The following is a 23,566-nucleotide window of genomic DNA, read 5'->3' on the forward strand; positions in this document are numbered from 1 at the left end:
GAAAAAGGCTAGCAAAATCAAAGAAATGCAGATTTTCTTGTGCAAAACCAGGTGGGCCTTCCTACATGCTTAGGCATCACACAATAAATGGGTGGTTTAGTAAGTTAAGCCAAGGTGTGCACAAACTGGGTGTGTCGGTGTGTGAGTTTCCGCTACCCCCACCCATGTGAAGGGTACTCTTGGGAGAGGGTATGTGCCCGCACTCGTGCCCTCTGGCTCCTTTGCTTCCCTCCTTTTTGTCGCATACAGCCTCTTATCCCTGCTCTCTGCCTTTGCCTCTTTTCGTCTTTCTTTCTTTTCCTTTTGTTTGTTTCTGTCTTGATTTTTCTGGGTTTGCACCAATTCTCCAACTCATTCCCCTCTCTTTTCTTTTTCCTGCCCTCTCGTTCTCCCTCTCTGTGCTTGTTGGTGTAGCTGTCCTTATTTGGCTTCCCTTCGAGTGAGTGGGAGTGTGAGTATGAATGTGACTGTGTGCGTGTGTTTGTGCGTGTGTGTGTTTCCTCCTGACTGTGAGTCACTGCTTGTCTGACTCACGAGCACTAACAAAAACACACAGTTACCATGGGGACGAACTCAACCCCCCTTCCCCATCTCTCTCTCTCTCTCTCTCTCCCCCTCCCTGTCAGTCTCTGGTTTCTCCTTCTCCTTGTGGACACCGCTGCATCCCGGGCAGCCCTGGCAGTGTTCAATGGGTGGCACTCTAACTTGGGTGGGATGGTAGTGGGGATGTGGGATACTGAGCAGGATTGGAGGACAGAGGGAAGAACAAGAGACACACACAAAAAAGAAAAACAGAATAAAAGATAAAAGTAAGGTTGAAAAAAACAAAGGTGAAAACTGGTTTTCACCTGTTTATTCTGAAAACTTAAATTAAAGTCCAGGAGAACAGAAACCTAGGGTGTGCCAAAAGCAATCATCTATCATCAATAGTAAGTAGAAATGCCTGCATTGGCTGAGACAGGCTAAACAGAAAGTGCCCACCTGTGGCTCTATTCTCTGCCTCTGTTCTTTTGCTTTTACTGCTCTGAAATTGCAGACTGCTTTGAACTGGGCCCGTGCTTTGATGTGCTGGCGTCACTACGCGGCCTTGCCATAACCTCCAGGGAGCTTCATAATTTGCCCACGTGTGGCATTACATTTCCACAAAGATCAGGTAGGGCACTGGATGTACCCTCGGCCTCATGCTATCAAGATTTGGCCTACTTCCTGGATGCTAAATGCTGGTGCTGCGCCACCTAGTGGACAGACAACATTTTTGTTGCAGTGTTTTTTGCTGTTCTCTAACCAAGTGATAGATATACTTTAGTCCATTTTTGGACTTCATTTTTTGTGTAATGGGCCACATGTTGTTTGACTAACTGATCACAGACATGAGCTTTCAGTGGCGGTAAAAGTACTCAGAACATTAACTGAAGTGAAAGTAGCAATAACACAGTGTAGAAATAGCCCTGCACTGAAAGTTATATAAAAAAAGATCATTTTACCTCCTTTGGTGTCGAACACTGAAACTATCTGGGAAGTTTAGATTAGAATTAAGGACTTTACTTTGTAATGAAGTATTTTTGCATTGTTGTATTGGTAGTTTTACACTCAGACTGGCTGAGGATGCATACAGCCAACAAACTTTACACCACAGGCAGAGGAAGACAATTGAGGTATAGTACACATACCGTAGAGGCACAGACACACACACTTTCCTAACCTCCTTCGCACACAGATTTGCACTCAAACACACCAGTTTTGACCTCTGTTTAACCCTTGTGCAGCCTGAAAGCTCACAGCAGCTGGCTGGTGGAGAATTCTGAGAACAGGCTGAAACTGTACGCCGGAGTAATCCTCAGCAAGAGAGAGAGATAGAGAGAGAGAGCGAGGGTTGAAGGGGAGAGAGAGAGGAAACAGGAGCAAATGAAAGATATTGTACCAATAAAAAGGAGGAATGTGAGAGAAAGAAATCAGTCCCGGTTTCAGTTTTACAAAGAGGTTCAAAACACAGTGCTGAATTCCATCTGAGAGAGACAAGAGTGATGGGAAACAAAATCAAGTGCACTCAAGACTCAAGGGGACAGAACAGAGAAGGCATGAGAGATGACGATGACAATTTGATATATTTAAAAACGCAATCGTCACACTTTATTGAAAAAAATGCAACCTGCCATATATACTGTATGCTTTTTACTGTATATACATGTGCATCGGACATGGTAACATGGTGTTTTGCTGTGACCTAGTGCACACACAGACTGATGTTCAGAGACGACTGGTGTTTAGTGTGGGCTCTGTAAAGTAAGAATAAGGGTGTGAATGGTTACCAAAAAAGAAAAGTTGTCCACATAGATGACCTGCCATTTCTCCAACTTGCAGTCCCACTTGTTGTAATGCATTATATCAACATTGCTTGGGTTGCGGCATGGCTATCTTCTATACACACACTGTGCTCCAATTGTGTGTGGGCATGTGTATGACAGCTGTCCCTGGATGTGTAATAATCCTCAGTAAGCTCCATGGCTCCCACAGTCTCTTTCACTAGATCCTCCAGAGCATCTCTGACCTCACTCTGTATGTCTCCTACACTCCCTCCACCCCATAACATGCTAACACATACTGCTCTTGTAGCACCTGATCACATCCCTTCCTCTGAAAATATGCTAGTTGCACTCTTGAGCCCTAACCCCACTTTCTTTCTTGCACCTTATTTAATTAAAGGGATGGTCTGACATATGGGCAAATATATCTATTTGCTTTCTGAATACCACTCTACCACTGCTATACCATGAGCAGCAGGTCAGCTTTGCACAAAAGCAGGGTAAAACAGCTTGGCTCTATCCAGGTGGAAAAAAAAACACCCTGTCTGTCAGCACCTCTAAAGATCATTAATTAACATGATATATCTCATTTGTTTAAACTGTAAGAAATATGTTGAGTAGAAATTACAATGTTCTGGTTTATTAAGTAAGTTTTTGCACAAAGTAAACAAAAGACATGTAATGGTTGAATTAGAGGTGCTGGTAGGTGGATTTGGTTAACAGAACCAGGCTTTCACCCTGTTTCCAAGCCAAACCTGCTACTGGGTGTAGCTTCATATTTACCGAATAGACAGGAGTGGTTTCAATCTTCATATCTAACTCTCTGTCTGAAAATGAAAAATTGTATTTCCAAAAATGTTTAACTATGCCTTTGAAGTGAAACGTGCCCCTAGGACAGTTTCAACCATCAATGAAACTCATTTCATCCTTTTTCCTTATATTTCATCGACAGACAGATTGAAACCGCTGATGAAGCAAGACCATGCACTTCCTTGACTAATATCTTCTGAGAAAATTCCTTTCAAATGTATTCAGTTTAATTTTTTTGAGTTATTCATTAATGACGAGTTAGCTGTAGTCTGTGCAATCTCTAATACTGTCTTATTAGTAGTTGGCTGTCTTGCCAGCCTTTACATACTCCTTCCACAGCTGGTTAGAAAATCACACTAGCTGTCTGCCTTCACATTTATCAGCTTGCTTTCGAATCACAGTTAAAAGTGTAAATATAATAACAACATAAAAGTCTCCTTCACATTACATCTGAATAATTGCTTCTCGTTATTCTTTCCTTCAGATCCACCTTCAGTAATCACTGGGAATAAATCTTCAAACTGTCTTGAGTTTCTTTCCTCCACCTCACCTGAATTAATTTTCGTTTCAGAGACATTGTGAGATGATGAATGACATCTGGAACATCTACTCTGCTTGGTTTAAGTGCCAAAAGATGTCTTCATTTGTGGTGTGAGTTTGCCCTCTGCTGTACACATCAAGCGCTCTACAATAAAAAACTCATTCATCTTGCCCTGAGAAATGTAGATATTCCTCTGCCCTTGATTCCAGTTTCCATTGTTTACTTTATCAAAGCATTTAATGTTAGTGGTGATTCCCTTCTTTTATATGCACAGTGCGCACCAGTGCACAATTTGGGAAAAGAGGTTAGTGGTGATACACTTAATAAGTTTGAGTGCTGGACAACAAGCAACATTAATTCTTTCTGAATAAAGCAGGGCTGATCTGAAGCGGTTCAGCTGGTGCATATGTGGGCTTTAGCTGATGATCACTTAATTATCTCAATGTAAAAGTACAAATACATGTAGCATACATTATACATAACCAGTACACACAGCCATCCTTTCCTTTCTCAGTGGTTACGATCAAACATCTGAGTGGACTGGAGGTGGAGGGTCTCAACTCATTCACAGTGATCTTCTGCCAAGTTTGGGCTTTCTCTGACTGATGGGCCAAAACTCCCACAATGTCCACAATCATTCATGTCACAGTGTCCGTAAAACTATTTCAAATGCAGTCCATGATGATGGGAGACTGTTTATTCATAGGCATTTATAGGTTTTAAGTATAAAAATAACTGTCTCCCCTATTTGACTGAAACAAGTCTCTGGGAGTAGATGGGAGGATGGGGTGATTAAGGTAGAGAAAAAGTGATGGGGATTTAGGCAAATTTGTGAAAACTTGTTAAACTTAACATTTTTTGATGAGGGACAAGAAGCTGTTAAAGAGTCTCTGAAGTGGCTGAAAAAGTAGAATCCACTGGACAACTTTATCCTTTTGTCACTTTTAATTCCAGAAACAACTGATCTTCTAGTGTGTTGAATCATCTTAGTTCTTTCTCTAAGAAAAAAACAAAATCTGTTTAGTAAGAGGGATGTTCTTCCACAACACAAGCTTGTCCATCAGGGCTGCAGACAGCTCTGTCCTTTGGTCTTCTAAGTGTCCTTGGAAGGGAATCTCTCAGAAATTACTGAAGAGTTCATATTTCTTCATCCAGTCCATCTGTGGTGCCTTCTTCTTTTCTTTGGCATGGACCTTCAGCTTCTCCTCTGCTGCCGTAGCGCTTAGCCTCAGGCCCATCTCTGCAAATGGGTCCAACAGCTGGCCGCCCTCATCATCCGCCAACTAGACCAGAGATCGAAAGATTATCGAAGAGGGAAACACAGACAGAAGGGTCAAGAGTATTGACTTTTCATGAAGAGGATCAAACACGGCATCACACGTGAATGCCCACACCCACCTGTGTGCTGTTGCCCTGGCTGCTGAGGTCGGAGTGTGTGGACCTGATGGACTGTGTGGTGGAGCTGCCGTTGATCTGAGGGGTGGGGGAGCCGTTGGATATGGATGGACCATCATAGTCTGTGAGTACAAACAATGCATACAAAATCCTTTACACTCTCGTATAGTCTTTATAATCTTCATTCATAGTTCATTTTCAAAGGGATGCGGTCTCAGTCAAAACATTGAAGTCCTACAGATTTTGTTGTAATTCATTTTAAGGTCTGACAAAGCTTCATCAGTGGAGAGTTAAGCATGAGTCTCTCCTCTGACTTCATGCAGTGTAAACACTTTATTTTACAAGACTGTAACTTCCTAAGAACCTCTGAGGAAGTTTCCCAGAAAGAGCTATGTCATTTGGTACTAATTATAGGGAAAATTGAGACAATGTGGAACTGGTTTACTTCCCTTTGTTTTTTTTGTTTTTTTGTAACCCCCAGTATTTCAGTCAGTGCAGCTAAACATGAGAATGACAAATTTGTGGAGAATTAAGTTTCCAAAAAGAAACGAACGATGACTCAGTGGGTCTTAATGGAGCTATGGTTTCAACAAACTTCATTTGGAAATCATCAGCCACTTATAAACTCAGCACAATTCTCTAAACTGTTATTTAAATAAGTGAAATAACCAAATTTTGTGTTGAATAATAAGCACCAAATTTTACAGTTTTCCCAGGAAACTTTCTATAAAATTATGGACCTCTAAAACAAAGTGTTGTGTTTGTTGAAAACTCATCCTTTCCTGTAAAAAATACCTGTAATTACTTCCTGTGTGGCATAACCACAACCTGCCTGATAATGTTTCTGGAAGTTCATATTTATATGCAACACAAACCCTGTTTGGGTTGTGTAGTCCCACCTTTGAGATGACTGACTGTGGGGATTATCCCCCTCCTCTTGAAGTGTTCATCTGTGTCTGGATCCACCACCAGGAGCCAGGTCTCATCTCCCCCTTTCTTTATGAAAGCCACCACCTCTGCATGCCGCATGCCCTCAATGTTCACGCCATTTACCTGGAGAAGACAGATACAAAAAATAGAGAGGCCTTTTTGAAAGGACGGAAAGAGGTTGTTTTTTTGTTTACAGTTCTGTGAGTTGGCTACTACAACTCTTGCTGGTCCATCAGGACACCATACACTACGGTTTAGGCTTTCAGGTGACTTTGTGCACCCTCTCTATGCAGGTTTTGGTAGCATGGTTAAAAACAACTGACTGAAAAGCCAGACTAAAAACTGATAATGTCACTGGCTGATTTGATTGTACCTTAAAGAACCTTTGTCCGATCACTGTTTTTTCATTGTTGACATACCGTATACAATACTGAGAGCCTGTGCTACTTAATTCACGCAGTAGGGGGAGCCATTCATCAACCTACTGACTACTGACCATTCGACACGTCTCTGAGTGCCTAAACCTCTCCACACAACGTTCAAACTCTTGTTATGAATTATGAATTCTTGCAACAGATGTAGCCTGAAGTTACCATGTAACCACCTTGAGAGAAGGAGTACTTTGTAAAGTCAGTTATAGGACCAACAGCTAAACAAAGGGACGTAATGAATATATGGTCACGTCACTGACCATCTATTTGACAATACTGGCTTAGCCTCTACACCTAACTGGCAAAACACAATAGCCTGTTATTGTCTGTTCTTATCTAGATGCTGCATGCATTCGGAGGCCTGTGTTTCAACAGTGTTGTCTAGACCTTGGCTACTCTGCGGCAGCCAGCTTTGCACCACGCCAAGTTAGTGTTGGTACACAATCAATTATTGATGGCTCTCCTGGGCTCCGGCTATAGTGCAGGGTTTCAGGTGTCAGAGTCCTGAGGGGGAATTTGTTTAAAATTCACTGCTTATGACAAGAAAGGGCAGAGTAAAGCAGAGGAAGAGAATGGAAAGTGCAAACTCTTAAAGTTTGCCTTTGCTCTCATTAGTAGGTGAAAATAAGTGTAGAGAATAGGATGACAGGTGAATAGGTGTGTTAAGACAGACTTTACAGGACTTTCAGGGAGGAAAGGTAGAGAAAAACAAAAGAGAGAGAGAGTGGAAAGAAGACAACACTGTAAATGAGATGGAAGGAACATGAAGAAAGTGGGATCAACAGATGGAAAATGTGAACAGCTCCTCTCCTCTCCTCAGATAGACAGATCATCAGTCAGCCATGAACACAGACAGACAGTCAGTTTGATACAGCGAGAACAAGCATCTTTCTATTCGGCCAAACAACAGGTGTTGTGTCACGTTTCTCAACCCTTCATTAACAGTCCATCCCACACAAGACAATGCACTCTGTTCTCTGCCCACTGGGCTAATTAATACATACTGTAGGAACAGTACAGAAGCTTATTTCTCATGGGATTATTCCTCAGGAAACCTCTTGATACTAGAGACTATGTGTGCGTATATGTGTCTGCCTGTGCCTTAGGTATCTTCAAAGTCATGAACTGTCCAGCCACCTGAGGTCCACTGGCACATTTTTGATATGGTTTGTGTGTGTGCTCAGTTGTCAGTGGAAGTGGGACTATGAGAGGTGATTTACATGATGAGCTTAACTGTTTCATTTTTTCCTTTTGAAACTCCAGTGTATTCAGAAACTAATTTTGCTAGACAAATTAGTAGAAATATTATATTCCCAGAACAGCTGTCATGTTTTTACCTATGGAAAGAGTGAATAGTACAGTTCATCCTAAAGGCATCAAAACTACAAATGTAAACCTCATGGTGGTGCTTGAAGAAAAGTCAGAAGGATCATTCATTCAGTAGGATTCATTGTCTGGGAACTACAAATGTCTGTACCAAATTTCATGGCAATCCATCTTTCAAGACATTTCACTAAAAGCTAGAAATGTCAGTCTGCTGACAGCGTGACACTAAAAAGTCAGACGATTGCCAAATTCAAAGGGGCCCATGAACATGTGTACAAACTTTCATTATAATCCATCTAGTAGTTGTTTAGATATTTCAGTCTGGATGATAGTGATGGGCCGATGATCTGCAGTTTCTTATACCTTAAATATATAGCACAGAGAGCTATGTGTAAAACAGCAGCGTAGGACTGAGTGTTGTTTTTGTGATGCGAGAGTGAACTGGCATCAAATCACTGTGGAACTGATGGATGGACCTTCCAGAAATTAACCCTAAGTGTGTAAGTGGGTACAATAGGAAAAGTAAGTGTGGCGCAAGTTTGTATGGTCTTTGATGTCACACTATTGTGATGTTTGCGAGGGGTTCAGAGTATGCACGGTTGAGCTCAGACAGAGCAGAGAGGCTGATGAAGCGTTCACTGGTGTCAGTGCTTGTGCCAGACATTGGAAGAAAGCTGAGCTCTCATCATAGCCTTTACAACGCTGGCTGTTGATACACCTCCAGTGTAATGGGGCGTGGTGAAAGAAAAAGGCGGCGAGAGGCAGTGAGAGAGAGAGAGAGAGAGAGAGAGAGAGAGAGAGAGAGAGAGAGAGAGAGAGAGAGAGAGAGAGGGATCTGTCATGGTTGTTCACCTCTCTAACAAGCTGCTGACAGATAACACAAGCGCTGTCTTGATGCATGGTCAGAGATGGTTGCAATTATCAGTGAGCACACACACACACACACACACACACACACACACACACACACACACACACACACACACACACACACACACACACACACGTACACACACGTACACACAGCCAACTAACTCAATAGTGGCTCAGATTTTTCAGTCCAAACAAAACAAACAATATAAAAAAGATATTAAGGTGGCGTGAAATCACAGATTTTCCACAACACTTCAAATCTCATACCTTACAGTATCCCAAACACAAACAGCCAAAAGCTTTACATAAATTCTAAACATGTGTCCTTTTTACACATATAAAACAAAAGGAAACCAACAATCCCAAATCCAGAGGTATGGTAAATAATTTGTTGTTAATACTAATGTTGGCTATGTAGAGATAGCAAACACCAACATATAGCACCTTTAATCAAACTGAATTGGGCTTGACACTGCCTTCACTACCCTTTGGCTTGACTGTGTGTGTGAACGCATATATGAGTGTGTGTTAGTTTGTGTCTGGCAGACTGTTACTGCCATCGTGACCTGCTACAGGATGTTCCCACAGCCTCTCACCAGCCATCTAATGTTCCAGTGGAGCATCAGTTCATCAGTATCCTCTAATGCCAAAACTCTCACTGCTGAAGTATGAGTCAGCTACTTTCCATTTGCACCCTTAACTACATGTTGTGTATAGTTTATATTACTGTCAGCCATGTTTGAAATTTCCTACTTTCCAGGCAGACATGGGCTTCCATTCAGTGAACCCACTACGATATAAAAATCGGACAATAAAGATTTAAAATAGTTGGTGATGCTGTAGATTATCCACTACAGTGAACATATCATTAGAGATATAATGGAAAGGAGACATAATGTGTCTAGTGAGCTGTAGATGTGCTAGTAGGTAGATTTTGTTACCTTTGAACAAAGTCAGGCTAGCAGTTTCCACCTGTTTCCAGTCTTTATGCTGAGCTAAGCTAACCAGCTATGTATTTACTGGACAGACAGGAGAGCTGTACCAATCCTGTCATCTAACTGTCTGCAAGAAGACCAATAAGTAAATTTCCCAAAATGTAAAACTATTCCTTTAATGTCTTCTGTGTTTGATTTCTCTAGTAAATACACTGTTGCTTTAACATGTTCTGGGTCTCCTAAATGAACTCTGTTTAACCTTTCTATCAGACCCTACTGGATCCCGTTAGGCCTGCTCTGCAGCCTGATCTGGACCCTGATGTACAGCCAGTGAGGGCAAAGGTCATGGGAATGAAGGGTGAATGCTGTGTGTGTACTTTCAGATGAAAAACTGCTTATAAAGATGATGATGTTACTGCCAGCATATATATATATATATTTTTAAACCAGATGAAAGTTGGCTTAACATCCAAGCTCTTTGTCACCCATGTTCTCAACTGTTTCAGAGATTTGAATCAGTGGCCTTTAACATTTCTGTGACTCTGTAACACTTGAGAATCTGTAATATTGTCTGGAGGTACACAGTCTGCCTTTGTCCTTTTGTTGAGGACTCTCTCTTTCCTTTTGACCCTTCACTTGCTGCTGCTTTCTTTCTCTCTCATCTCTCTCTCAACAGAAAAACCGTGCTTCACCAAAGTGGGAAGATGGGGGGCTACAAGAGGCCTCTTAAGGGAATTTCACACACCCAATCAATCGTAATCAACTGCCATATATACCAGATTAACCCAGAATCATTTATCAATAATCACCTCGTTAATGTGTGAACATTTTTCATGATCCTCATCATTCCTCTTTGTAGTCTGCTCTGACAATAAAGTGCACACATATATGAAAACACACATAATACTCACTCACTACCATGTGCTTGATGCTCTACTACTTGGATTTGAGTTTATCTACTCTCCTGTGCTTCTCTCCTCCTTGACTCATTAAGCACGCACATAAAAAAAAAAACACTCCTAACTGCTCCACCACCCACGCACATACACATACTCTGCTCGTATCCGATTAATGTAGTTGTATTTGTTCACAAACCCCAACACACAAACACATACAGCATTAATGACAATTTAATACAGTCCAATGAAACAACACCACAAGCTAAAAAAAAAAGTGTTGAATCAATAAGTCGCTGACAGTGTCAACAAAAACTGAAGTGAATTTACTGCAGGACTATTGCATTGGATTGCATTACATCATCAGGTGTTCTGTCTTCCTGTATCCACCCCCTGCAGATCTCACAGACCCTTCATCCACACTCTTTCTTCCTACCTCAATGAGTCTGTCCTGTGGCCGGAGCCCGGCATGGTCTGCAGGTGATCCAGGGTCCAGGGAGCGGATGTACTGTCCGGGCCGTGACCGATCGCTGTGGAGGTTGAAGCCGTAGCCCGTCTCAGACCGAACCAGGTGGCACAGACGTGGAGCGAGCTCCGACGGGTCGACCTGGGGCCGTGACTGGGACTGTGCCTGGGTGTGAGCTTCAGCCTGAGCAAGAGCCTCCTGCAGGAGAGTGAGAGAAGTATGTATTTGTCCTTCAATAAGTGCCACATGGAAATTTTTACCAGTTCAAGATACTTAAAAGCCTATATTTTAAATGGTGCAGCGTACTGTATGTAGAACGATGGGACAAGTCAGAGTGACATGCTACTTTCTGCAGCCCATGTGACTAAAAAACATGGCTGAGTGACTGCAGGGTGAGTGCTTCATACAAAAATTGTGGGTGGAGTGGCACTTCAACGCACTAATGATTACTGTATTATAGAGGAATGCAATTTTACCAAATCACACTCCAAAAATTCTAGTCAAATTCAATGTCAGTGTGATGAAACACTTTAGAAAAAACTCCTCTCATTACTTGTAAATCTTTGTTGGTTTCAGATCCATTCTCCTCTGTGTTTTCATTTTGTGCTGCCATTCAGTTGTAGAGTAGGTGTCGCATTTTATTATAGAGCGTGTTTCATTCTGGAGAGAAAGTGTCCATTTGCAGCATATAACTGACAGTTCTAACACCCTCGGTGAAGACATTTATAGAACCTGTATAATTGTGCCTTGAGCTCTTACAGTGTGATCACACTGATTTACCACCTACATGACTAGGAAAAAAAGGTTCTGTACCCTCAACTAATATTAGCTGTGAGGTAACATACAGGTGAAGTGGGTGCTGGGTGACCTACAGGGGATTAGAAAATGTGGTAAGCATGTCATGTGCATACAACAGATCTGCAATCATACTGTGCAACTGGAGCGGTCTATTGTTTCTGCTACATATGTGAAGCTAGCACCACAATTCAGGCATGCGGCTGCTAAAAATACATATGGAGTATGTGGGCAGGGTGAGAGAGATATAAAGGTACTGTAGTGTTTGGAGAGAAGAAGATAGCTGATGATTTATTCTGAAAGAAAAAAAGAGGAATGCTCTTGTTTGACTTATCAGTAATTTCCACAAATTCTATCTCCACTACAACTTACTGTGAGATTATTGCAAATAAATCATGACTGAGCCTCAATCACCACAATACTGCCTCTCACTCCAGCCCTTGACCATAAAAAAATAACACAGATGGCAACATATAATTTCATTTCAGGCACCAAATTCCTTAGGGTAGCGGTGATCTGGGCAGTTTGCCCTGAGAAGGCGGGAGAGAGAGAGAGAGAGAGAGAGAGAGAGAGAGAGAGAGAGAGAGAGAGACAGAGAGACAGAGAGTCAGAGAAGGAGTAACAACAGAATAATTCAGAGCAATTCGACTCTCATGAATCCCACCAGATCCTCCTTTTCCTGACTGTAGAGGAAGAGCCTGGGTTGGGCAGCAGGGGTGGATTTTCCAAGGGAGAAAACAATATGATATTATTAATATAAAATCAAATAAATGTATTAGCATCCTGGGATCAGGACGAAGGAGGAAAAAAATGGAAGAAAGAAGGAGCAGAGGAAAGGAATAATCAAGGAGGGAGAGAGTGTGTGGGAGGGTTAGAAAATTAGATGCAGCAAGAGGATTGAGAAAGAGTTCAAGAAAAGAAACAGTGCAAGTTAAGAGAAAGCAGAGAAACACAGCAGGCAGATAAACATATACACATAGAGACAAAGGTTTCCAGTAAGAGACGACGGGGAGGAACAGAGTTTGCAGTGGAACTCTCCTAACATAAACAGTGAGAGTAGCACAGCTGGGAACCATTATGTGGGGGAGACGCAAGTGTCTGCCAATCTAACCTCTGACTGCCTCTCAATGCCTTTCCGCACCCCACTAATCATCCCCTGGGGCATGTGCCATCTCTTAAACTCTGTGTCTCTGACATTAGCGTGCACTTTTGATTTGATCATTTTTTGTGTGCTTTGGGTTTGATCTGTATGAGCTAAATTGTCAAAGTTCTCTGCAGGTCTGAGTGTAAGGGATGGAGGGTGACAACAACATGACTGCGTGTTTTCCTCTGCTCTGTGTCAAAGCACATTACTCTGCACTGACGGTGATAAAAGTGTAAAGGAAGGAGACTCCTGTTTTGAAAGATTTTAGCCATTGAGATTTTAGGGGGCCTGCAGGAAATGCAGTCCTCGTGTTTGTTTGAACTGTGGGCGTTGAAAACTTCATGGTTTCTGTGAAAAATATTTTGATGGGAGAGAAAATGAGATGTAACGTTTTCCCTCTTTGTCAGCACACTAGCTTGTTGTCAGGAAAGTCAGTCAGTTATCAGCAGTGGACTTTTTTTTCAAAACAGAGTCCCACATGGGAGGATGGGAAGCAGTAGGAAAAAACACTGTATCCATGTGTTATTCCAGGCTCATGCATGTTACTGCTCAAAATACAGCAATAAATCAAGGAAATCAATATGGAATATTTTACGTCTATTGCAGAACATTATGGAGTTTGATTCCTCAACACAACGCACACGTGTTGACCCTGGTGTCCTGACTGTGGCACACTGAGAGGATGTGGAGTCAAAAGGACAACTGCCATCCCATGAATTCCTTTAGTTTCCTGCCACAATCAGCCTTTGTTTCTGTCAGTCTCTGTGAGTACATGTGGGGGAGAGTACGGTGTACACACAAGTCTTGGTATTTGACTCTGTGGTTGCATTATGCAATTTCAATTACATTAAAATTTTGATTTGAATTTTTTTTTTCTTGCTTAATATATTGCAAGCTTTTAGTTTTTGCATTGTGCATAAGGAGTTAACATTCTTAATGGGGTAGCTTTACCACTCTAAATTCTTAATACTAATTTGTTAAACAATGGGTCCTTTAGGCTTTTCATCTTTGGCTTCATCAACTGAAGCCAGCTAGCTAATTAAATTAATGCTAACTACATGAGGTGGTTGAAAACACTGTCTCCAGCTGCAAAAAGATGCATCATCTGTGATAGCATCTGTGAACTCTGATGGGGCCACTCTGAGGTTTATGTAGTGTACAACTAAGAATGAAGACATACCAGTTAACCTGTTTGTGTGTGTGTGTGTACCTGTGCACATACAAATACATGTCTGTTTGTGTGTGACCGCTGTCAGTGGCATTGGCAGTAGATGAAACCAGATCGCAGCTTGTTGAATAATTGAGTGGTGGCCTGCTGCAATGGATGGATCATGACCGCTGTTAACCCTTTCACAGCCAAGGATCATTGGCTCGCTGTTGGCTCCCAACACAATGAAGTGTGTTTGGTCATGCATGTGTGTGTGTGCTTGTGTGTGTGTTTGCGTGCATGTAAAGCATTTTGTCAACATTGCTCTCACTTGCATGCTTCCCATAGGGGATTATCGTAAACTTAATATGCCTATTCAAATAAATCAGGAGGTCAAGTTTCTTCTGAGCTCCGAGTCAAAGGTGTGCAGCTTTTGTGCCAGCATATTATATCTTATGAACTATTTTCAGTTTAAAGTGTGTACGGCAAACACACCCACAACTGTGGATAAATGACCTACTGAATGCAAGCAGTGGGTAAGGTAAAGGAAAACCTTATAACAGGCATAAAAAATGTTCCATAGTAAACGGGAATCAGTAGATGGCAGGTTAAACAAACAACGGAGCATTGTGTCAAATGCCTCTCAGGGAAAATCCAATCTGCTGTTTAACTAAAAGGGTATTCATCACTTTTTGTTCCAGGGCCCCCTCTTCCATGACCTAAAAACTGTATCCTAGTTTGATAATGTTATTTCACCACTTGGAAAAAAACATATCTACAGGAGTTGACAGCGTGTTTTCCAGCTGGGTGTGCTAAGAAGAAATTAATATGAGCTTACAGTGTTCAAAATCCAATGCAAGTTAAAGGATACATTTGAAATTAATGTATAAAAACTAACTGCTGACAGTTGTGTCACTTTCTGACAAATGACTTTTCCAAGTATGTTTGTGTAAAGTCTGGATCTAAACAATCCAGGCACTGTGTCAGATCATGTAACATTTAAATTATATATTTTTTTTTACTACTGGGCCTCACTAGCTCTACCCTGCAACACAAGCAAAGCTCATGCTCCTTTTTTCCCCCCACGAATCAACAGTGAGGATGCAGATTTTTTGCCTTGGACCTGCAGCTTCAATCTTAAACTACAATTTCATGTGTGCAGCCATCATGTTAAGATTTAAGAGAGTTGTATAGTATTTTGTTTTAAAACAAATCAGCTGAAAGCACTGTAAAGTCAACCATTCAACCAAGACTCATAGTTCCAGTGTCAGCATTAGCTTACACTAACTAGCTACAGCTAGCTCACTGGGCATTGCTGCTGCTTGGAAGTCTGGTGAGTGTCAGCCTAAAGACAGAGCTCATCTATAATACCTGCAAAATCTAATTAGAAATGGAGCTCTGAATGGAAAGACTGCTGACGTCGCATGACACCAGATGAAGTACAAACAGCAGCAGCACATGGGACTTTTGCTGATGTCGTGGTTGACAACCAGTTGCCATGGAGACAGCAGTGGAACCAGTAGAACCGGTTCTATCTGTTCTATCTGACAGAAACATATGGACTACAGACATATATAATGTACAGATTTCATGCAGATTTAAATCTTTCCTGGGAAAAGACACGTGGTTTTGTCTGTGACACTGTAATGCAAAGACTACAGCTTCTGGCAAAGCCCATATGAGGACCATTTAACTGGGCTTAACCAAATTAAGAAAAATGCTGTGTCTCAGACATTCTGGTAAGTGTGTAAATGTTCGTGCGTGTATGTGTGTGTGTGTGTGTGCCCCACATGCAGCTGCTTGAAGTGTTGCTCAATCAGAGAGGAAAAAAAGAGCCAATCTGGCCAGTGCACAGTGGGCGAGAAAAAGAGAGAAACGAGAAAGGAATGAGAGAGAAAGGAAATGACAGGCAGCTGGACAAAAGCAGAGAGGGGTTGTAAAAATGAAAATGAAGGAAAGAGGGGATAGAGAAAAAAAGTGACAGTGAGCCATGGCAGAGAGAGGGACTCAGCACGATCAAGAGAAATAGGGCAGGCAGAGGAGGAGATGATGCACAGCATGTGGAGGACAGGAAGAGAGACAGAGAGAACATGAGAACACGAGAACTGGTCAGAGATCTCGATAACCAACAGTTTTTCCCACTGGTGTTGTGGTGTGTTGCATAACAGCTCTGTGACACGAAGGCTATCTGTGTGTATGTGCGCGTGTGTTTTTGTGCGTTCAGTGCTGCTCTACCAGGACAGACCTGCTGAGATCTGTTTACAAAGTCCCCTGCTCCGCTGCAGTGTGTGTGTGTGTTTGAGTATGTGCTATGTGTGGTACCTGCTGTTTTAGTGTTTCCTGAGATCATATCTCAGGAGCAACAGAAAGAGAGAGGGAGAAGAGTGTTAAGGTGGAATGAGTAAAAACGGGTGAATACACATACTTAAAAAAAAGAGAGATTGCAAACCTGATTTATTGGTCATGGATCAGTTTGTTATACTCTACTGTAATGTACTGTTGACAGTAATCAGATCTATGATTGCAACTAGTCTGACTCTAAGCCAGAATTCTGGGTCGATGAACACCTCAGGGTCAAGGTTTAACGTTAAACCGTGGCTATTTAATCCACACATTTAGTCAATTAAAAGAACAGTTTAACATTCTGGGAAATATCCACATTCTAATAAATCTTATGCACCTTCTTGCCAATGTGGCGACTGATACCACTCTCATGAAACAGCCAGCCTGACTCTGTCTGAAGGTAATAAAATCCACCTACCATCACATTTAAAACTCACTTATTAACAGTTTTACTGGGGTTATGTTCCCAGCTATTTCTTTCACTGGGAGCAGTAATCTCCACACGCAAAACTCCCCTTAATACAGCAAATTCCTGCTTTTTGTTTCGAATTAAATGAACAAGTTATGACATGATTTTCAGTGAGTTTTAGAGGAGCTGGTAGGTGGATTTAGTTACCTCTGGACAGAGCGAGGTTAGTTGTTTACCCTTGTTTCCAGTCTTTCTGCTAAGCTCAGCTAACGAGCTGCTGACTGTTCCTACATTTTTACATTTTAACTTTCAGCATGAAATCAAATAAGCATATTTCCCAAAATATCAAACTACTCCTCTAAAATGAAATTCCAATATGCCGTGATCTGACCTCATTTCGTCTAAATCTTAGAATAGATCAGTCACAGTCAGTCTGCACATCTCTACCTCTACCTTCTTCAGTGTGTCATTGTGTTTTGATCTCTACTGTTGACAGCTCCTCATAACTGTGTGTCTTATGCTGGTTTTGTTGTAAGGCCCACAGTTGTGCCTTGATTTTTTTTTCTCTAAGAAGAGCAGTATTACTTTGCAGTTTCCTGTAAACGTCAGTTCACTTTTAATAGACAGAGGCAGCATTTCTATTTTTGTACAAAGTTCACAGAAATGAATGATAGAAGGAAAAGAAGTTAAACTACTGGGCTAAATCCAAAAGATATTAAACCCACGCCCTGATGCTAACTATGAATACAGCAAGAGACACAGCAACAACAAGAGAGCAGAAAAGCCATTTATTAACCTGCCATTATATAGAAACGCTGAGACCAAAGTTACTGATGAGCTGCTCATAAAATGTTTCACACTTTTGTCAGACTGGCCTAAATATCTGATGAAGCAGGCATGGATGCTGATATCTGTTGTCATTTAACACCTGCTGAAGATGCCTATAGCTAGACTGTCTGGAAAGCTGCAGGGCTGAAGCTGCAATTATCTGCTAAACCCCTGTGAGTGCAAACATATTGTAAAGGGTGTCATCGCTCGAGGCTGAACTGTCACTGAGCACAGATGAGCTCATGATGGATATGAAGGCGCTCAGCTTGACTTGTTGTATAAATAATTAGCACAGAGCAAGATCAGCTTCCAAAGTCTATTTTTTTTTTTAAAGGAAACTAATACTTTTTTCCTAATTGCCCAAGACTGCTGACCTAAAAACAATGAGCCTTGGTGATGCCAAAAATGATATATTTCACTAATCAAATGTCAAGGCTTGTCTGTCTCTTCAGGGGTCAAAGGTTAAACTCCCACATGAAGTTCAACATCACTGTAGGAAAGAAAATCAGAAAACTCATAAATTTAGATTCAGTGACCCAAACACACGCTTGCTGTGCTGCAGATCTTATACTCAAGCAATGAAATATGGAGGCTGCAAACTACTACCCTCTGAAGAACCCAAGTTGTATTAGCCCACCTGAATCGAAAGCTCTGCTTTGCGAAACAGTAATTTAAAGAATATGTGCAAAGGCCCTATGCTGTGGTGCTTTATTGGTGCTACTGCTATTCACATCAAAATGAAACAAATATGTCCCCGTGTTGCTGCCATTTCTTGGTTCTGGCTGTTCTTAGGTCAGCTGTGGCTCTTAACAGGCTGTGTGAGGAGTTTCCGACTGGAAAAAAAGAGTTCCTAAGGATCAACACAACATACAGTACGACATCAAACTGAGTTCACAAAATGAGTCTAAGCTTTTCTACTGACCACATATTTGGGAAATTTCCATTTTTGTTCCTGTGACCAATTTCTTCCAAATAGAAAAGTGTGTTTTTCTAAATTTCCTGGCTGTAAAAAGAAAAAAAAAAGAATTAATAGCCTTAGCTGAGGAATGAAACTTGATTTAATTTTCATGGGCTTTTTTCATGCTACACTAGTTGTGGGCATTGCAGAAAAAATAGCATCAAAAGCACTGATGCAGACAACTAACCCACCCCAAGATGATACTATCAGTTTCCATCGATTTCAGCCAACTGTACGGTAACGGTATCTCAACATATCTAAGTGTGTGTTTCATTTTCATAGTCAGAGCATATCATGATGATGTTAGTGAAACTGTGAGAGCAAAGAGGGCATACCAACAGGTGGCTTAAACCCCTCTCATACATTTTCTCCATCTGTCTCTCGCTATCTTTCTACACTTCATTCTTCCTTAAGCTCCTATTTGTTTTGCATTTCACCCATCTACCCTCCGTGTCATGGTATTTCATGTCTTCCTTCAGTCCGAATTCTTTAACCCTTACACTCTCTCGAGTGCCTCGAGTTTCAACACATTCACGTGTAGTTTTCAGCAGCACAAGTAAAGAGACTGCAGAATACAACATTTCTGCATATTTTCATTTAAATGTCAATTTAAATTGTGTGGGCTGCTGGCAATGCTGATATATTCAGCAGTTATGTGCTGCTGCTGTGTGTGTGTGTGTGTCTGCTCTGTGTCTTCATGTGTGTGACCGGGACAGCAGTTGATGTTGGTGATGTAATGTGTGTGTGTGTTGGGCCCCCACCCTTGTTATCAGTGTGTGGCAGATATCTCTCATCCCTTGGAGTATAAGGTTGTGGTGGTTGTCGGTTTGTGTGTGTGTTTTTCCCCCCTGGTGTTTCAGAGACCAAAAAATGTTTGTGTGTATGATGTGAGTAGAGCTTAAACAGTTTGCTCATTAATTGATTAGTCAGAAAATGTATCTACAACAATCTGATAACTGATTAGTCATTTGTCAAAAATGTCAAAAAGCCTCTGAATCGAGCATCTCGGGTGGTCTTCAGTGCATTTAAACCCTTAGAGCAGTGGTGTCCAAACTGTTCCACAAAGGGCCGTGTGGCAGCAGGTTTTTGTTCCAACCAATGAAGAGCACACTGTTTGACCAATCAACTGTCTGAAGAGTGAGATCAGTTGATTAAATGAATCAAGTCTGGTGTGCTGCTGCTTGGTTGGAACAAAAACCTGCAGCCACACGGCCCTTTGTGGAACAGTTTGGACACCTCTGCCTTAGAGGGAGGAGAAGGTACTGTATATGTGACATCATGAGGACACAAACATGCTCTGTGGGGGCCTCATCGATGACAGCAGGCCAAAGATGTACCAACTTTTGTGTGTGTGTGTGTGTGTGTGCATCCAAGAGATGGCTGATACAGTAGTATGTACATTTCTGACTCCCACTTTCCTAAGCATAATGAATCAATTAGAGGGGACTCCTGTCTGTTGCTACCCCACACACATCCTGTCTCATACTTTAACACACACTGACCTCACCTCACTACGCCTCCTCTTCTCGTTTGTCAAGTGTTACTCAAGCAGCTATAGAATTCCCAGTTGATCCATAAGGATACAAAGCCCCTCTCCCCTTACATCTACTCTGCTCCCACATACAGAGCAAAGGAGGGCTGCAATTAAACTGATCCAAGATGCCGAAACAGAGCAAGGCCGGTGGGACGTCAGAAACGAAGGCCTCAGTGTGTTTTTTAAAGTGTGCATGAACACTGCAAGGATCGATGTGTGGGAATGTACGCTGGCTCACAGCTGTGAGTGCAGCAGGGAGCAGATTCAAGCTGAACATGTGATGGGGACAGGACATAGTGAGTGGTCAGGAGTAGAAGTAAACCTGTGAAACCGCACAGTTGTGACAGCAAGGCTGAAACTGAGTGTACGCTTTTACCTCCGCTTGCCAAACCATTAACAGATAATAATAGAAACACAGAAGGTTCAAAGTTGCTGCTTTCAAGTTCTTCTCGATCAACAATGATGAGTTGAAGCAACAAGGAATTTTTTGCTGCCTGCCTCTTGAATTCTCTGCTTTTACAGTGTTTGCCTTTCTCCCTCTCTCTGTATTTCACGGTGATGCTGCTGTGTGTGGGCAGCACACTGATCGATCCTCGGCCTGGCTACAGCCGACCTACGCTCCACTGATTCCCACATCCAACAACTGATAGTTAAAAGATGAGATTAAGAAAATGGAGATGCAGCAAGAGTGTATGTTTCCCAAATAGACATTATTTACTGGTATAGATGCAAAATCCTAAAGTACAAGAAGCTCATCAAATAATAATGTTAATCAGTCCTTGAAAAAGGATTTGAGATATGAGTCCGCGATGATTCAAAGATGGCAAGAGATGGCAGGTCTGTTTTCTCACATTCTGACCCAGTAAGAGCGAAACAGAAGTAGTGCAATCTATAAATAATGCTTAAGATTTGGGCCAACTGTCTTAACTGCTACAGACACAATTTGTGGTTCAGTAAAGAAATGTTACAGCTTCATATTACATATACTTATGGTTTGGGTGATAATAATAATAGAGTTTGAGAGTTAAAGGGAGTCACTAAAGTAACAAGACCGAGTCTGTTCAAGAGTTTGGGGACCCTGAACATAAACGCACAGTCTCCTTTAGACTTAATGTAGAAGAGGATTGAGGTACTCCACAGTTTAGAGGGGCAGTAACATGAGAGGCAGGAGATAAATCAACCAAGAACAGTGTCTGCAACTCCTACAATGTCTCTTAGACCACCAATTAAGACCTACTGCATTAAATGCAGAGATGAAATCAAGTTAAAGTGAGTAGAGAAGTCTCAGTGCTTTGCTTGAAAGCCAGGCGGTGTTCTTTATTATTTCATCTCAAATTATGTAAGCACTGTAATTTAATCCATGACATAGTGACAAAAACATTTCCTGAGGTGGTCAGTGAATTACTTTTGTTGGTAAACTTGATTCAAACTACGTCTGAATAGAAACAGGTCAGCGTCTTCTGGGTTTTACAAGGGCAACATTTGAATATATTATCAGCTCTGCATGGCGAGATAACAGATGGAGAGACACGCAGCTGTGTTCACTCACACGCACACACACCCACACACATTTAACACAATACACTCAGTTGTGCTTGCTCTCTCTGACATTACCCACCTTACTAAAATTCCACTCTTTCTTAATTCCCCCAACACACACACACCCTCGTCCCCCACTCATGACCCGTCCACATCTTACAGGCCATGTTTTTACTCCAGGACATACTCAATCTGGCCCCCTGCATCTTGATGTAACACAGTTGGTATTCAAAGGAGGGGGGAGGAGGTCCTGAGCACCAGCTCCAGATGTTTGTAAAACCGAATCGCACTCTCAGTCTCTCTTGCCAATGTAAGGTCACTTAAAATCAATTTTATGTAAATTTATATTTCACCTGATGTCTAACATGGATCATTTTATTTTGAGAAAAAGCTGAGCTCTCACTTCAAGTGAGTAGGAAAAGTTTGGCTGGTTATTATGCCAGGTTAAAGTTCTCTGTGCCTTCCACATCAACTACACTGCTACTGTTCAGCCCTTGAAGTCTCATACATAACCTCAAATTCCCTGTTTTGTCAAAGAAAACAAGAAGCAACTTCACATTTGTCTGAGTGCCGGGCACAAATCGTGGACAGATGATCACACGGGGTGAAGCGCTGACTACCTCCAGACAGCTCATGTGCTGTATATGCTGTTTCACTGGAGCCGATAGGCAGCACATTTTTCCTATTATCCCGGGCAAAATGAGAAACTGGAGCCCAGGAGCAGGGCAAGGAAGAGATGTAACTCTCCCATAGTCTGTGAGAATGACCTGAGACATCATCTCATTTTGTGCTGTTATAAACTAACGGCTGGAGATGATCACGTTTGAGTTTTAGTGAGACAAAGACCTGATACATTTAAAGGATAATGTGGTAAACGAGTAATGAGAGTTGTTTTCCTCTTCAGGATGTCATAGAGTAAAATTGGAATATGTCAGAAAAACATGTTTGCCACAGTTGTGGGTGTATTTACAGTTAAATGGTTGCTAAATATCAATGTGGAAATCAATGTTTAATACCACACACTTAACAAAGTACATTACCGCTACAGTAATTTTTCTTCTGTTAATTGTGACCGAAGACCTCTCTTCTCATGAGTGTTTCTGTTTGTGTTTATTCAATCCTGACCTCATGACCTCAAGCCCTGACCCTTAAACGCTGTCCTCTCTGTCCATGGTTTTCTCACGAAGATCTGTTTCACCCAAATACCACAATCCACCACTTGAAAAATCAATCAAGATGTGAATGTTTAAGTACTTACAGTTCTCTGTAGGATGATTTTGTAAAAATTGTTGGGACTCACGTGTACTTCTTATACATGTTTGGCTTGTTTAGTCTCTGCTGTTGTTTAGATGGAAATCAGAGTCTGTTAAGGTCTTACCACCTGTGACACATGAGTGTCTAATGGGCTCAAATTAGGGTCAATAAGATTTTGAGCTTGTAAAGTCATGTTCACAAATAATTCCAAATTCTGTAGTTGTAAATCAGTCGTTGGAAAGAAATCTGCATGAGAAATTCAAGTTAGTGCATGTTACACAAGGAAAATCTTACTGACCCCAATTTGAGCCCATAAGAGTCCTTTCATAGCAGTGCACAAAATGTGTGTGCACTCTACGTGGTGGTGGATGATCTCTGGCAGAAGTTTATAGCAACACAAATTGCTGTTCACATTAGTTTGTATGCCAGCGGTTATAGGTCAGTCACCTGGATGCTACAGGTTTTCATACTGATTTGGGTCTAGCTGAGCTGAAATATTGTGTGATGCTTTAAGCTCCAGGGCTCTTGGAAAGGACCTAATTAAAAGTAACAGTTAACATGGACAAATGCAAGTGATAAAGAGATACTGGATTCACATTGTGCACAATGTGCGTTTGGTGGCCCAAGATTTGTATGCACGCCTCTGCAAAGCTCCATCTCGTCCCTTTTCTCTCTTTCCCTCTCTCAAACACTTTAGAATCCTTTATTC

General features: G+C 41.6%; 1 protein-coding gene across 1 annotated transcript in view; it reads right to left on the bottom strand.

Annotated features, from left to right (window-relative positions):
* Positions 1–2,080: 2,080 nt before the first annotated feature.
* The window catches only part of LOC121198789 (Na(+)/H(+) exchange regulatory cofactor NHE-RF2), a 28,309-nt gene continuing 6,823 nt past the window's right edge, over positions 2,081–23,566 (bottom strand). The window contains exons 3-6 of the mRNA XM_041063110.1: positions 10,877–11,104; positions 5,949–6,102; positions 5,053–5,171; positions 2,081–4,937 (exon numbers count right to left, since the gene is read on the bottom strand). Coding sequence (XP_040919044.1) covers positions 4,773–4,937; positions 5,053–5,171; positions 5,949–6,102; positions 10,877–11,104 — 666 coding nt within the window. The 3' untranslated portion in view covers positions 2,081–4,772. The remainder of the gene's footprint in view (positions 4,938–5,052; positions 5,172–5,948; positions 6,103–10,876; positions 11,105–23,566) is intronic.

Source organism: Toxotes jaculatrix, chromosome 18 (genome assembly GCF_017976425.1).
Source record: "Toxotes jaculatrix isolate fToxJac2 chromosome 18, fToxJac2.pri, whole genome shotgun sequence".
NCBI classification, from domain to species: domain Eukaryota; kingdom Metazoa; phylum Chordata; class Actinopteri; family Toxotidae; genus Toxotes; species Toxotes jaculatrix.